General features: G+C 46.9%; 1 protein-coding gene across 1 annotated transcript; it reads left to right on the forward strand.

Moving 5' to 3' along the window:
- The first annotated feature begins 12194 nt into the window (after positions 1–12194).
- Positions 12195–14101, forward strand: LOC120500133 (helix-loop-helix protein 13-like). The gene is made up of 2 exons (XM_039704588.1): positions 12195–12642; positions 14064–14101. Exons 1-2 carry the CDS (start codon positions 12195–12197, stop codon positions 14099–14101), a joined length of 486 nt encoding a protein of 161 aa, XP_039560522.1.
- The last annotated feature ends 2551 nt before the right edge of the window (positions 14102–16652 follow it).

Consider the following 16652-nt stretch of genomic DNA (forward strand, 5'->3'; position numbering starts at 1 on the left):
GTTCAGAGGGGCTTAACAGCCTCTGCAAACCAGCAAAAAGCACCAATAAAATCTTTAATAAAGAAAACGTTTTGGAAAGCCAATTTGACCAGGCCTTCTCCAAATGAAGGGACTACACTCGAGGCTTGGAAATTCTTCCTCTGTGCTATACAGATGCCCTCTCACTGACCCATAACTTCATTTAACTCTCCTCAAGAGGAAGAAAGGAATCCCTGCTAAAATTATTAGCTTGCACAAAGAATATTTGCTTTGAGGGGAAGGCCAGCACACGTGCTTGGCTTTCTCAAAGGACTTCCATGGCCACAGCACAAACTCTGGGCTCTCACAGCAAGGAGATTCCTTTTTTTCCCCAAAGGAAACACATATTAGTACCCTGTAACACTCCACGGAGGTGCCCCAGTGCTCAGACATCCCTTCATGCCTTGGGTTTTGGTGTCCCTTGGTCCCAAATTGCCTTTACTTCCATAGGCACAAAGCACAGGGTGTTCAGTGGGTAGCAAAGACATCCAACAGCTCCCAACCCCTTTTCCAGCCGCCTGCCCACCCCCAACAGGAACATGGCAAAGTGGGAGATTCAGTCCTGAAACGCAGCCCAGGGGCTGGAACCCCACAGCAGCCTCAGAGCACAACATCTGCCCTTGCCTTCCGAGGGGAAAACCAAACCAGAGCGAGCTTGCGCAACGCGTAATCGAACCCAGTTGTTCTCCAAGGCAGGAGGAAGATGTTCGTGCTGTCCTCCGAGCATCCATCCAGGGCTCTGTGTCCCCAGACTCCACCCAGCGTGATTTGTTCAGTTCTGGGTCGTGGTTTTTGCGTGTTTCCCCCTCATGGAGGTTTTCTAACCATAAGGGCTGCAAAGAGCACAGGAATATTAAGAGCAGTTGACAGAAGAGCTCTCGGGGGGGACGCAGTGCACAGGCCCTCAGGATAATGCACATCTCCTATTGTTATAATTATTAGTACTTTCATTAGAGTGGAGGAGATGAGTTATCCAGGAGGGGAGGAGAGCCTGAAATCATGCATACCTTTTTTATGAGGCCCAAAACCGGCAGTGGCCTGAGTCAAAGCACTCAGACAGAGCCCAGCTCATCAAATCCAGTGGCTGTAGTGGAAGGAGACCCACGAGTTCTTTGATAAAAGGCCACACCTAACAGCCTCAGAGTCAGGACTTCAAATCTACTCCTAGTTAAGGCTCTTACACAGAGTTGATGCATACTCAGAGTGTGGTGAGGCCCTGGCACAGGGTGCCCAGAGAAGCTGTGAAAGCCCCTGGATCCCTGGAAGTGTCCCAGGACAGGCTGGATGGGGCTCGGAGCAACCTGGGATAGTGGAAAGTGTCCCTGCTCATGGCAGGATGTTGGAACAAAGAGGTCTATAAGATCCTTTCCAACACAAACTGTTCTAGGCTGCGTTCAACTTGTTATTCCAAAGGCGCTCTCCAAGCTCAGAATGTGATAGAAGGCAGGTAAGTTTTCTTTTTGATCAAGACCAGGTCAAAAGTCCCCTCAGCTCCTCATTTCCCAATGGCCAGGGGGAAATTCAAGGCAATTTTCCCAGGCAAAGCAACGCTCTGCACCATGACCTCAGTTCAGCCACAGCTTCTCTGGGCACCCTGTGCCAGAGCCTCACCAACCTCATGGGGAAGAATTTCTTCTTAATATCCTAACTAACCCTGCTCTCTACCACTTTGAAGCCATTCTCTCCTGTCCTATCACTAAAAAATGCCTCTTCAGGACTCTCACAGCCCCTTTAGGTGCCGAGCCTTCTCCTTTCTTCCCAGTGCTTTGTGAGCACCATCACCCCCAAAGCAGCTTTCTCCAGCTTCACAATGCTCCTCACTCCATCCTGCTCCTGGCAGCTCCACACAGAGAGCTCACACACAGACAACTGACCTCGAGCAAGGCACGATGTGTCACCTCCAAGGCTGCGTCCATCCCACGTGCTCCAGCTCCAGGGAGAAACTTCTTGGAATCAGCAACAATGGAGAGAAGAAATGTATTAATCTTCCCGATCCATCTCCCTCTAATCCGCCAAGGAGCGTCCTATAACTTGTGACTGATGGCTCCTTACCCCGTCCTCCCAGAACACATTAATCACTTTAAGACACAGTAAAGCTTTCTAGTGAAGAACAAAGCACAGCTGTTAAGAAGAAGCAAATGCTGGCCTCACTCTCGTGGGCACATCGCACAGCAACTCTGCTCCATGGAGGAACTGCCTGTTCTGATGCAAATAATGGACAATAATTAGCAGAAGGTCTGTCATGGCATTTATCTATGACTAATTTAAGATTTTCATTGTTTGGTGCATGTGAGACAGGATGCACCCAGTGAAAGCTCTGCTGAAGTGAGTTGGTAACTTGAATTTCCCCAAAATATTAACCCTGCATTCCTTCACCTGCCTCAGCTGTCTCCAGCAGATGTGGCCAAGCTGCATGAGGCTGTGGACTTCAGTGATACCAGTGCTTGCCTTAGCAAAAGAGAGGGTGTGACTACATGATCTGAGGAAAGGGAATGCCAGGAGATCTTGGACACATGTGAAGAAGTTAAAAAGGTGAAAAAGCAACAGGGTGAAAAATTATAGGGAGCCACAGAAAGCCCTTCAGCTAAGTAAAAGGCAAAGAGGAAGCCAGAACCTGGGGACAGACTGCGGAGTCACAGACACCAGCAGAAACAAGGCAAAAAACCACTTTGAACATTAGGAAATATCTTCTATTAGTGAGAGTAGGAATGCACTCTTTGAGGCTTCCTATATTCATCAGCATAATAATTTCTTCCCATTCTGCCCCCCAAACCTTCTCTCCCACCCGTGGTCTCTGCACAAACACATCCTACTGCAGGAAAAAACCTCAAACAACTGTTCCAAAGGTCAAAGTAGTTAGAGAAGTATAAAACCTTGCACATGTGGAGGAGGTACTTCTGCCATGCTCCCATTCATCACCCATTTTTGGTCCATGGGAATCACAGTGCAAAGGGGGCAAATGAACCTGGCCACAGAGTTCCTGCAGCTTCCCTTCAGGATTCCCAAGGAAGGCTCATGCTTGGTCACACAGAGGCCACACGAAGAGCCAGGTTTTCCATTTCTGCCTGCTCATGTGTGTCAGGACATAGGGGAGTTTATTCTCTTCATTTGTGGTTTCGCTGGCATTTCCACCAGAAAGGACAACGCTTTGGAGGCTGGGTATGTTCCTTAAGAACTGGGGGTGATTCCAGAGTGTAATTACATTATTAGCCCAAATGAAGCACGGCATGTCCCGCTACAGCACATCTAGAAGGAATTTTTACATAGTTTTAAGACTCCAGAGTCACTTCAGCCCAGTGCAGGCAGCCAGTCACTCTGGAACACCAGCTGCTGGGAAGAACAAAGTCTAGTTAAAAGAATGAAGTGCTTAAATCCTCATTTGTAATTTTTTTTCCCAAGAAGTGACTTTCCTTTGTCTTGCTTCACTGCTTTTCAGTGAGCTGAACAGATTAAGTTGCTGCACCATGAGCAATAGCTGAGTTACAATCACGAACATGCCTTTCTTTGGTGAACTTGTCGAGAAAATGAATCCCATTTCTTCACATACCTGAGGAGCAAAGCACTTGTGGAGAGGAATCTCTCCCACAGGGAACCCTTGTGTACTTTGCAGTAGTATTTTATTAAGAGCTGGAGAGTTCAAGGGTCTCACAAATGTAAGTTTTCAATTAGCTTTCCATTGTGTCCCAAACAGTCTCTAAATACTCAACTAAACTTTAATCCAATCACTTGATTTGACTCCAGGCATGATTTATCTTTTAATCATCATCTGCTCAATGAGGGGGGAAAAGAAAGCAAACTTGTTCTTGGCCCATCATGACTCATACATGATTTTACTGCCATCACAGTTATGCTTTCCTTTTGGCTGATGTCTTGGCAATTGCAAGCACTGGCTTTGGCTTTCTGTTTAGGTATGATCTTTCCTGCTCCTTTCCCCACCTCCCAAAATGTTGAACAGCACTGGATGTTTGTCCTTTATACTTTTTCCCACCGAGGCATGTGATTTTTTAAAATTATTATTATTATTTTTTATTTATTTTTTGCCATCTCTCGACGTTGCATTAATCAGGAGTGTCTGCTATTTGACCTACACCCAAAAACCAAATCACGCCTTAAAAAGGGGGCTCACTCTTTTAAACAAGCAGCATTTTCCTGGAAGGATATATCACAGAGAGAGCAACACAAAGACCAAGACACAAAGCAGTCAGGACTCTCTGGGCACTTACCAGGAGCTCAGCTCTGGAGCTGGGGTGAGCCTGGTGACATTTAATCCCTCCTCCACACACTGGTGGTGCTTCAGTTTCTCCATCTGGGAATTAGATTTTCAATGCATAAAATATTGTTCTCCATTTCAGGGGCTCTCCATAAGATCAGGATGTCCCGTGGCCCCTCTGGGCCAGTGACACCAGCCCACAACTCACTCACCAGCAGTACCCCAGTGCACCTCTCCAGCAAAAATAAAGAATGAAATGGAGCCAAGCTTTGCCCAGGAATGTGGTGAGCTGCTGAGCCTTTGAGGTCTGGAAGTGTTGCACAACATCCCCCCATGCTCTGTTATTCCTGTCAGTGGCTTGTGGAACTCGCAGCTCCACTTTCCAAAAGCTGCTCTCAACACAACTCGCCCAGAACTCTCCAGAGCACACGGGTTTCTCCAGAGATTTCCCATATTTAAGCCTCCCTCATTACCTCTAGAATTCTCAAATTCCTTGAAGACTGACTCAAATGTCAGTGCCTGACAAATAGTTTTTGATAGTTCTCTCCAAGTGCCAAGTTTTGAAGCAGAAGATTGCATGAAATGAAAAGCTCAGGTTTCTTTTTGTTGTTGTTGTTTTTATCTTTTTTTTTTTCCTTCTTTTTTTTTTTGTGGGAAAATCAGAATACATAACCCTAAAGACAAGCAGCATTCCCCAAATGCACTCAGATGGAAAAGAGAGGAAGTTTTTTCAAAGTAACATCACCACCTAATTGACCAGTTCTGCTTGGCATTATAAGATGCTTGTCCCTGAATTTCACAGGAGCAGCAACTCTGTGCCTATACAGGAATTCCACACACTGCCAGCACTGGATGCTCATGGAAAGAGCACAGGAATCTGCTGATAATTTCCCTGGCATACTCCTTCAGCCTCCACCAAACAATTTAGGGATTTCTGGAGCCGTGGCTGCTGTGGTTGCAACTATTGACCATGGAAGTGAGGTTGTCCTCTTTTCCCAAGGAAATATCAATAGGACAAGGGAAAACGCCCTCTGGTTATGGCAGGAGAGGTTCAGGTTGAATAGAGAAAAAAATTCTTCACTGAAAGAGTGGCCAAGCATTGGAACAGGCTGCCCAGGAAAGTGGTGGAGTCACCACCCATGGAAGCATTCAGAAAACAGAGAAAAGTGGCATTTTGTGATATGATGGGGTGTTCAGTCAAAGGTTGGACTTGATTATCTTGGAAGGCTTTCCCAACCTTCAAGACTCCCTGGCCCTCTTTGAAATGTCAGTGGTTTTTTTTCCACATGGGTTGAGGGTGCAGCCTGAAGAACACCAGGCAGCAAAGGAGACATGCACAGGCTTGGAGAAAGAGTTGGGCATTTGCAGACACTCCCGTGGCCAAAACCTGAGTAAATAAACTTACCTGGGGTCTTGTTGAATAAGGACAGGAAAAAAGTGCCTGCCCACATCTCCAGACCCTTTGGTGGTTGTCCCCCAGACTCTGGTTCCCCCCTCATGGCTGTGACACTTGTCTGTCAGAGAGCATTGGCTCCTCTTTGATCCAGCAGTCATCTGACAGCTGGAAAAAGGAGGAAACACTGAAAAATCCAGTGGAATCATCATCCCTGAGCATCCCATGATGTGGGTCATCCCAAACTTCCCAGGCAGGGCATGCTGGAGTAGGATTCAACTCTGGAGTGGTGTCCTCACCAACTGTACTCAATAAATAGCCCATCGAAGTGCTTCCAAAATTATTTTAATACTTAATCTCTGCATTTTCTATAGGTTACAGCAGGAGCCTCCAGTTGCCCCCATCTGCTCCTTTCTTTGTCCAGATTTGGGATGGGATTTTCTCTTCCAGACTAGTTTGTCATCACAGCTGGCACCCAAACTCGTTCCCAGATTTCTGGGGTTTTTTGCCTTTTAATTTTGAAAATACTTTTCTGCAACACAAAAAAATAAAAAAAAAAAATCCCAAAGCAACCCAACCCTCCCCTCTGTGCCCAGCTCAGCATCACCATAAGCTGGCGTGACAGCTCTCCATGAGAAACAGGTTTGGGCTGTGCTCCGTCCTGCCACCGTGTCCACAGAGCCAACCAAGGCACTGAATCACATCCAAGGCACATCCAAGGTGGCTGGAAAAAGCCAGGAAGAGCCACCTTCCAGATGGAGAGTGGGGCCGAGGCCTCTCACGCGGGCAGGGAGTTTTCCCAAGCCGCCGTTGCCGGTTTTTAGTGGGAACATGTGGGAACTGGCTTCCCATAAAGCAGCAACAGCTGCCAGTCAAGCAGGCATCACTCTGTAAAGCTGCCCAGGGGACTCTGTGTGCAGAGCCGGGCTCTCCAGGCAGGTTTATGAGGTGCCACTTGTGGGATTTACAATTCCCAGGGGCGGCTCTGCAGGTGCAGCCAGCAGGGATGGGGGGAGCTGGGAAAAGGGTCCCAGCACAGCCCCAGCCTGAGCTGCAGGCTTGTCACCCTGATTTTTTTAAGATTTTCTAAGCCTACTGATGTTTACATTCTTGTAACAAACTTTCTCACACACTTTATGTAAATAACTTATTGTTTTGCATTCTTTTGTGGAGGAGGAAAAATTTGATGGACTGTTGGTTTGTCCAGTGTCATTGGAGAGGTGGCACTTTCACCCTCCAATCCGCTGCCACTTTTGGACACCTATAAATGTTGGAGTCAGAAAATAAACTTCCCTTTTTACCTTGGAAAGAGCAGTGAGTCCGTGTGGTGTTGTTTCATGTCCTGTAGTGACACAGGCTCTGCTCTCCAGGGCCCAGCGGGAGACTCGGGCTCCAAAACCCCACAAAAGGCACACGTTAGTGGGAAAGAGCACAAGATTTCTGGCAGGGCTGCAGGCTGAAGTTGCACAAGCACAGGTCTCTTCTCTGTGTCATCCTTTTGGCTGTTCCCAGCAGTGTCTCCTCATCAGCTCCCTCCTTAGGGAAAGCAGGAAGACTAAGGAAAAAAGCCCTGGAACAGGTATGGGATACAGTGGGTTGGGGGTTTTTTTCCTCTGTTTTTTTTTTTTTTTTCATTAAGTAATGATGACAAAACCCACAGATATTCAGTATTTCTTGTACCTAAAGAAAGGCCTCCAGGGATGGGTAACCAACCTCAATAAAAGCTGTACAAGCATCTTGCAGAAAACATGTTTTCTACAGAGGCAACCCAAACCTTCTGTGAGCAAGGTACCTAAAGTCACCACTCAGAGATATCCAAATAAAACCACTAAGAACAGCATGTCACATGAATGACAAACTTCCTTCTCCCTATAGATATTTCTCATTGAATATGGGCACAGGGTTATTCATGGGAATTATCTGCAATCCCAGCATTATTTTAGCTTGCTGGGGGGATGTTTCAGATGGTTCGAGCATTATAGAATCATGGGATGGTTTGGGTTGGAGGGCATCTGAAACCTCATCTCATTCCACCCCCCTGCCATGGGCAGGGACACCTTCCACTATCCCAGGTTGCTCCAAGCCCCCTCCATCCTGGCCTTGGACATTTCCAGGGTGAAGCAGCCACAGCTTCCTTGGGCAAACAACTTTCCAAGTCCATTCTACAAGGAAAACCACTTTCCTTCAGGAGCTCCATGAGCACTTCCACACCCTTTGAGATCAAAGCACAGGCTGGCATCTCCCTAAAATGACCATTCCCTCACACAAGCAGTCCCAGAGCAGTGGCTTGGATAAGGAATCCCTCGGCAGCAGGAGCCCAGAGGTCAACTCCTGGCAGGTAAAAGGCTCTGGGAGAAAGGGGAAACCTCCAGTGAGTGTTTTTATGAGAGAAAATACCTTCCTTCTTCTGGAGACTGGGATTAACTTTCTGTAACTCTGCAAAAGGTTAAAGGGACTGTGTTCACTTTTAAACACCAAAGGCATTTAAAGTAGAGACTACCTTGATTCATTTATCCTACATTTGAAATAAATCAAAGTTATATTAACAACCACTCACCAGTGTCTTCCTCCACAATCTCTGACATCTGAGGTTTCTACCCAGCAAATAATAAAAGTCCTGTTACCTTTTCACTTAAATCAACATCCTGCAAAGCTTCACTTCACAATTACTGGAGCATCCCAGGAATAGCCATTAGCCCTTTGAAATGCTCTTGCCCTGGAAATCCTTCTTCTGCTTCTCATTATGTCCTCACATCCACAATCCTTTCAGGTTAAAAAGCAGCACATTCCATGGCTAAATGATAATACGTGCACTTTTCCTGCCCCCAGCTGTTCTCAAACCACGTGCCCAGTGATTCAGGTGTCCCAGGCCTGGCTGGTGGCTCCAGAGGAGCTCCAGGACCTTGGTGTCCCCCCCTCTGGCTGGGACTCCAGGCAGCTCCACCAGCCAGTCCCTGGAGATCGCTCTGTAGCTGCATTTTGGCACTGCCTTCACTCACACATGTGGAGGGAGCCACAGCACCATGAGCTGCACAGCCCCACCTGGATAAAGCCTTCCCCGGGAGTTTTTTTCAACTTTCATCTGCTCTTCCCTGCTCATCTGGGCCCCAATTCCCAGTTCTGAGGATGAGCTGCACAGTGTAACATTGGATTAGCAGCTATGACATGATGGACTTGTGCTTTGGAGTCATCTCACTTGAAAGTGAAGCATCTGGTCCTTTCTCCATCTGTTCTTTGTCCAGGCCAAGGGCTGACTCCCTTTATTGAGCAATTAAAGATGATGGAAACGTATTCAAGCTGAATTCCCAGGAAAAAAAAAAAAATGAAGTAGAAAGTATTAATAATAATTATCAGTTTTATCAGTGGGAAGGTTCCCCAGGCTGAGTCTGAAATAAAGCAAATGGGACAAGAAGGGAGAGAAAAATCTACTTCCAATATAACCTCAGGTGACCCATTTATCTTCGAGATCCAGGTACATGGTAACAGCTTCCAGCTTCTAAGGCACTGGAAAAAAAAAAAAACTGCAGTGGAAATATTTCCTGAAAGCAGGTGTGTACCCAAAAATCCATGAAATCACAGTGTTTGTTGTGGGTGGATTTGTGTAGATGGCAGAGGAAGGGGGACAAGGATGAGAAGAGCATTCCTAGCATGATAGAAAAGTTTTTAAAGGCAGATGTGGATATCCAGACTTGGAAAATCCAAACCCAAACAATGATGGCTCCGTTGCCTATCACAGACATAAATCCAGGGCAGAGATCCTGACTCAAGAATTTGCTTTCATCAGACCCTATTGATTAAAAATGACCAGCAGTCAAATGTTATTTCTGGATCCCACTGGAGCTGAAGGGCTTCGGGAGAAAACAGCAGTTGAGCAGCTCTTGAAATTATAGCAACATATCATAAGTAACAGCACCCCTGCTCAGGGTGGTACCCTGCTCCCTCAATCCCTTTGGGACATTCCTTAACCAACAACTTCCAGACAGGTGAAAAATTAGCCCAATTATCTGCACATTCCCTCCCTCTCTGATGAGCAGAGCTGCAGAAACCCTGGGAGTGCAGCAGGTCTGGAGTTGTGGTGAGGGCTGCTCATGTGAGGGATGGGAACCTCGTCTTCTCTCTTTCATAGTTGGCTTTCCAAGGGGAAACCTTTTCTTATTTTCTCTTTCTTCCCCTCCCCTTCCCCCTCCTGCTTTGTCCAGAGTCTCTCCAAGAGAGCCAAATTCCCCTTGAACATGCTAAAAGGAGGCTTGCTGGAACATCTGCTCTGCATCTGTGGAGCCAGACATATCCCCAGGCTACACTGCTAGCAGTGATGGATCTGGGAGGGAAGCATCTGCTCAGAGAGGGGAACCTGGCACACAAAACTCACCCAATTATCTGCCGAGCCCCCTGCTCTCTGCCCCTTGTTCCCAGTGGACAAGTGCCTCCTCCAGAGCACTTTCCAGGAGCTGTTCTCTCCCCACTTTGGTATTTTCAAATGTCTTCTGCTTGTGCCAGATGAGCACCACCAGAGCTCGGCTCCATAGTGACTGGGGAGCTGGAGGAGAACCTGGAGTGAGTGGTTTCTTTTGGGAGCATTGCTTGGACAGGACACTGGGAAATACAGCTGGGGTCACGGCTGGACTTGATGAACTTAAAGGCCTTTTCCAGCCTTAATGGTTCCGCGATTTCAAAGAAATCACATTGCAGAGTGGACTCCACACTGATCACTCTCAGTTCAAGGCTCAGCTCTGCCACCTCCGACTGTGGCCATTCGTGCATCCATCCCCTCCTTCCCTGCTCCTTGCTGGGGTTCAGTGCCTGAACCGTGAACTTTCATTACACCAAAATTTTGTGTTCTTTGGCACGCTGGCATCAGAACAAATCATGTTCTTTGTACAAAACCAGCACAAAATTCCCACCCTGATCTGACCAGAGGAAGCAAGACAAACTCGAATTATTTAACAGCCATTTGTCCTCTATTGTCCAACCCTAATGATTCTTGAATTGTCACACTTAGCATTTTCTTTTCTTATGCATATTTACGGTTAATGGATTTCCTGTTTAATTTGCAGAACAGGAAGAACAAAGGCAGCCCTAATGTTTCCTAAAGTGCCACCTTCTCACAACTACTCTGCAAGAACCTTTCCTGCAGCCTGTTTTCTGCTGCCTTAAGCTTCCTGGGACAAGAATTGCCACAAGGGAAAATGCCAGGTTGCTAAGACAGGACCATAACAGCCTGTGCTCTATCCTAAAGTCAATCCCGCTTTTCCCAGGGCAAAGCTGCCAGGACCGCATCCTAAGACCCTGTTAGATGGTTAACCTGAGAATCCCCCGGGATCCAGGATAAATGCAGGTCGTTTTCTGCTCTCTGGCTCTTTACCTGAAGCTGTTCAGCTTTGTCCTGTCAGGAATCTGTCCATGGCTCACGAACTTCACAGGTGTCTCTTGAAACTTCACCACACTGCAGCAGAATGGGAGCCTGTGCACAAAGTCAAGCACGTGATTAAGTACCTTTATAGAAGTTCTTTATGACCTGTTTCAGGAAAAGTATTTAGGCTTGCTCTAACTTTAACCATGATTCCTTTCCATTCACTCAAGTCCTTAAAAATATGACTTGAACTATTTCTGAATTAATTTAGACATTGGCCATAAGCACTGTGGAAACAAAAGAGAACGAAGCACACACATTAAGTACCTGCCCTAAACTTCTGGTGTAGCTTAACACCTTCCACCCCATCCCTGCCGTGCTGGATACCTGCTGCTCTCCCAGTTTCCAGCTCTTCCAGGGGTGTGGCCCACCTGCTCCATCACTCCAGGACTGTGCCCTCTGTGGTTTTACAGCCCTGGTGTGCGACAGAGCATTGAATGTCCACCGAGCAAATGTGTGATTCATTCCAGTGTAGATGGGAAATGCAGCAGCCAAAGGAGGGGGTGTTGGCTCACTTAATGAGGTACCACTGTGCCCCAGTTTTGCACAGCAGTGCATCCCACACCTTCCCTCTCCAGAGGAACAGAAGATGCCACTGTCTTGTGCTGTCAAACACAGGACCGTGTGTTTGTGACAGCACTATAATAGCATTTTATCTGTTCCCATTTTGTGGGGCTATTAATGCTTCACCAAAAAGATAAAGGACTATTTTGTTCCTTCCTCCAACCACTCCTCACCAAACAAAATCCCTCTGTGAACCTCCTCTAAACAGGAGGTGGAGAGACTGGACCTGTGGAAGGGCTCAATAACTGCTTCAATGGATTTTCCAGGAGAAAGTCAATAGAAATCTCATTCTGTCTTCAATTCATTCATATGGTTTTGTAGTGGACGGCTAATAAAAAGGGAAGCACGTGTACTAATTAGTTTTGAGAGGAGAAGAGGAGCCATGAAGTATTTCCTGCTGAGAAGACATGAAGTATTTAAATCCCGAGTCCCACTTGGATTTGCAACTGTGGAAAAATTTTCCATCATCTTCCCCAAGGACGCAGCCAGAACTCCCTGCCCGCATTGGTTGGGGTGGGGGCTGTTGATTAGATTAGAACCCCCTTTTATAGATAAACCAGTTTAAGTTGTGAGTGTCCCTTGAGCCTGGCAGCCAGGGCATGGAAGAGCTTTGCTACAGCTTTGAGGAGGGAGACCCCACCGCGGAATCTCTCCTCTGGGAGCCGCCAGATCCCGACACTCAGCTGGAGAACTTTCTCCTGGAGTGCCTGGCAGAGCCCTCCTGGTCAGAACCAGGGGGTGCTGAGCTGGACAAGTGCCCAGTCGCCCCGGAGCCCCGCGGGCAGCCCCGGCAGCGCCGCGCCGCCAACCTCCGCGAGCGCCGGCGGATGCTGGGCATCAACGCGGCCTTCGAGGAGCTGCGCGGCCGCGTGCCCACCTTCCCCTTCGAGAGGCGCCTCTCCAAGATCGACACGCTGCGCTTGGCCACCGCCTACATCGCCCTGCTCGGGGACATCCTCCTGTCCGGCTGCCACCCCAAGGCCTACGTGGAGCGGTGCCTGAGGAGCGGCGCCCACGGCCCGCGGCGCGCGGCCTGGAACACCAGCGGTGAGCCAGGGCGGGCGGCCTTTGGGGGGAGCAGAGCAACCCTCGGGAGTCGATTTGGGGCAGCCGCTTGTCACACCCAAATAGCTCCGGAACGGCCGGGAAATGACCTTCAAACAGAGGAAATCTCAATCAGGTTGCAGCAGAAAATCATAATTCTCCCGCTTCCCTAACTTTCTTTTAAGCCGAATTTTTTCTTTAAAAAATAAACAAAAAAAAAATTAAAAAATTTTAAACATTTTTAAAAATTGCTTTTCTTTTAAAAATTCCCCCCCCTCCACCACCCAAAAGCAACTTGCTAAGGTGCTTTTTACAAAGAGGAAAGATTTTTACTCTCAGAATATTTTTTTAGACTTTTTAAAAAATTCTGTGCGAAATTGTTCTTTTCTGATGTCCCTTAGACATTTCCTATGTTTTCTGTAGAGATTTTCTTTAGGTTGTGCTTGACTGACAAAAACACCTGGGTTTGGACAAAAACAGCATTTAATTTCTTAAAATACAGATGTTCCAGTAGCCCAGAGTTTCTCAGAGGTTACAGTTCAACACATCAACCAGGATGCACAAGACAGAGTGTTCAAATTTCAAGCTATTTTCACAATATGGGGAAGTAAATGTCTATTTGCAATTTACAATCCTATACCATTATTTCTATTTTAAAGTGGAGGGCTGTTATTCAGTTTTCTGTTTGGTTTGTACTTAATCTCTGACCTAGCTGGAATGAATTTAGGCCTTCTTCCTCCAGAATGTATTTTTCATCAGGCCATTGTGTGGTCAAGATGGGAAATTGCCCAAAATGCCCAACACAGGGCCTCAATCTCAGAAGGCAACAGGTTTTGTGCTGCTTAGAGCAGGGAGGAGCAGTAGTTCTTGGTACTTTGCATTTTAAGTTAATTAATCCCCTTTCCAACTCTGTTCCTTTACTGTATATGTTCCTTTGGATCTTGGAAAGGGGCCTTCAAAATGAGCCCTCAAAAAGTACAGCACAAGTAAGGAAAGAGAAAAGTCAGTAAATAGAAATATTCCTCTTTCATATTACAGGGAAGTGCTAAAGGGACACAGCCAGCAGTGGAAAAGCAATCAGTTTACTTGAAAGGAAAAGTTAATCCACTTTTTTCTCCTTTCCTATTAATTTCTATTATCTGGATGACTGGGAAGATTACTCCTGACACACCACTGATTACAAGTCTGTTGACTGCAAATAAAATTTATATTTTAGTGGCAAGCTTCCCCTACTTTTAACAGATTTTAAAGAACACAAATATTTCTCGTTGGGATCCCCCTTTTGCCACGCTTCCTGTCCTGAAGAGCTCCACTTGGAAAGAACCAATTGAATGAGGCTCTTCTGGTGGAGAGGCTGGATAGTTGAGTTGTTGAAGGTAATTTTAATGTTGAAATGACCGTGTTTTCCTCTCTCCCTTGTGCAGATCTGACAGCCCGCCTGTCCTGGGTAAAGTGGGATTAAGGAAAGGCCTTTAAAGGCAGCAAAACCTGGAGTGCTGGGTACCAGCTGCTCAATTCCCAGCACTGCAGAGAACGCCGCTCCAACCACCTCACTCATTGTCCCAGAGCACTTCCCCACCACGTTTCCAGCACCCAGCCCCTTTCTCTGCTGATTCATCACTCTTTGGGGCCTTCTGCTTCCCTTTCCCACTGCTGATAGACTTGCACTCACTTAACAACAGCAAAACATTGAGAACCAGTGCCAGCACCACCACAGCCCCAACATTTTTTCTTCCGCTGGATGAGGATTATGTCCAAATCCTGTTTCCAGCATGTGAGAAACAAGATCATAAGAAAAAAAGCTAAACAACCTGTGAAAATCTGGTGCTTGGCTTAAGATATCCAGGGTGATGGCTGTGAAAGTCACCAGTGTTTCAGAGACCATGAAAGTCCAGGAGGTGAGACATGGCTCTGTAGATATCCAAAGTTTTTCATGACTTCACAGAATCCCAGAAAGGTCTGGGTGGAAGGAACCTTAAAGCTCATTCATTCCCACCCCCTGGCACAGGCAGGGACACATTCCACTGTCCCAGGCTGCTCCAAGCCCCAGTGGGCAACCTGGCCTTGGACACTTCCAGGGATGCAGGGGCAGCCACAGCTGCTCTGGGCACCCTGTGCCAGGTTCTCCCCACCCTCAATCTGAAACCATTCTACCCTAATGTTCTTTATCGTGGCATTTTGTAGCAGGAAAGAAAATAAAATGTATTTATAATTTATCATTCTCATTAGTTCATCTCACATCTCCCATCTCTATGAAGCAAAAGCACATCAGGAGATGAGCTTTTGCTCTGGTTCTGGCTTTGGGGAAAGTGAAGAGGGGCCTTAGAGGAGGAAACTGTGAAGGACCTTTTCAGCTTTTCAATTTTTCTGTCAAAATTGGAAAAGGGGAATTTCACCTTGGGTGCAACAATGTATTTAATCAGTTTAGAATAAATAGTCAATTTAGAATAAAACATTCAATATCAAATTTTGACTCTGCTTTCTCACCCGCTTAAGACAATTGGATGAATTTTTATAGGAAACAGCACCTGAAAAGATAAAAATCTTTAAAAAATCAAAACAAAACAAAAAAAAACCCTTGAAAATGCATTTTTCTACTCTTACCTACTTCTCTACTCTAGAAATGCTGATTCTCCATGTCATTAAAGTGTCACTGGAGCAGCTATGGCATTGTCACCTTCCTGGTGAGATGAGGGCTCAGTGGGACCCAAGCCAGGGCTGAAAGCTCCATATCCATCTCAGTGGCCCAAATACTGCCCAAATAATCCCAGTAGGGCTTTCCATAGATTTTCAACAGGATTTTTATTTCTCCAAGATCCCACTGAGGGCAACAGGGATTTGGGATTCCTTCCTCCAAGCTGCCCTCAGCCTGAGCCCTCAGGTCACACCCCACAATCATCAGGGTACAAAAATGCCTCTCCAGGGTTGCCATGGCTCCTGGGGGAATCATCTCCCATCAGGACTAAAAAGTCCTTTACCCCAAGCTAATTTTGGGCATCCAGAATCCCTGTCTCCAGATATCCCTCATTTCAAAGATTTGAATCTCTGCTCTGCTTTTCTCTACCCTGCAGCAGAGCTTTGTGCTGGGCACAGGGATAATAATGCCACACCCTGAAACAAATATTTGCTGCAGGCACCTGGTTACAAGCAGAATCTCTTTCTTAGCCTTTTGCTCCAGCCTAGAAATCCTGGATTAGGGCTTTGGAAGCAAGCTAGATGTGTGCAGTAGCAGCAGGAAGCCCATCCACAGAAAGGTGATTTTGGGGAATCTTTCAGGTTCAGGAACAGCTTGTTTGGATTGGCAGCAAACCTGGAGAAGCCATTGGTACCAAAAGCATCATCATGACAGAGCAGGAAGAATTGTCCTGGGTCAGAGCCTTCCCTCCATGTGGTGCCTCCAGCTGAGGAGGGAAGATAAAGCTGAAGTCCTCCTGAGGTGCAAACACCAATCACTGGTGCTCCACATTCAAATAACAATGCCAGGATGGACAGAAATATCTGCTGAGCTTCCCACAGCCCAGTTCCACCAGCACCACCATGGAATTTTCCAGCTGGCCTGGGGCCTGCAGGCTGGCAAGCTCTGCCTGCTGTGGGGTCACTCCCACCTATTCCTTGCTGCTGTCAAGGAATCATCACACAAATGTGATGGTCACACAAAGCAGGGCTTTGAGGAACAGGCTCTTGGAGTTCACTGATGCCTCTGAGCTTGGAAAAACCGCAGCAAATAAACCCTGCAGCAATATATGTAAGGACTGGGGCTTGGGTTGGAGTCTGTAACAAAAATATTCCTTTTGGGAGCTAAAACCCTAAACTTGGGCTCTTGAATCAATGAGTAGGGGGTCAATACATTTATTGCCACTGATGAAGATGTTTCTCCTCACACACACCATGGTTGACACTGGTTCCACTCCATCACCTTCAGCAAAGCCACATTTGATTTATGGTCATTGGTGCAGCCTGGAGGGGACATCCACCTCTGCCTGCCCTCCCCAAGCTACCTGGAGTCTGCCAGG

The sequence above is a fragment of the Passer montanus genome, unplaced genomic scaffold (assembly GCF_014805655.1).
Source record: "Passer montanus isolate IOZ18808 unplaced genomic scaffold, ASM1480565v1 scaffold178, whole genome shotgun sequence".
NCBI lineage: Eukaryota > Metazoa > Chordata > Aves > Passeriformes > Passeridae > Passer > Passer montanus.

Excerpts from the sequence above, each read along its gene's own strand:
- LOC120500133 (XM_039704588.1), top strand. The coding sequence starts at position 12,195 with ATGGAAGAGCTTTGCTACAGCTTTGAGGAGGGAGACCCCACCGCGGAA. Across the intron at positions 12,643-14,063 it reads CGCGGCCTGGAACACCAGCG|ATCTGACAGCCCGCCTGTCC; the intron begins GTGAGCCAGGGC and ends TCCCTTGTGCAG.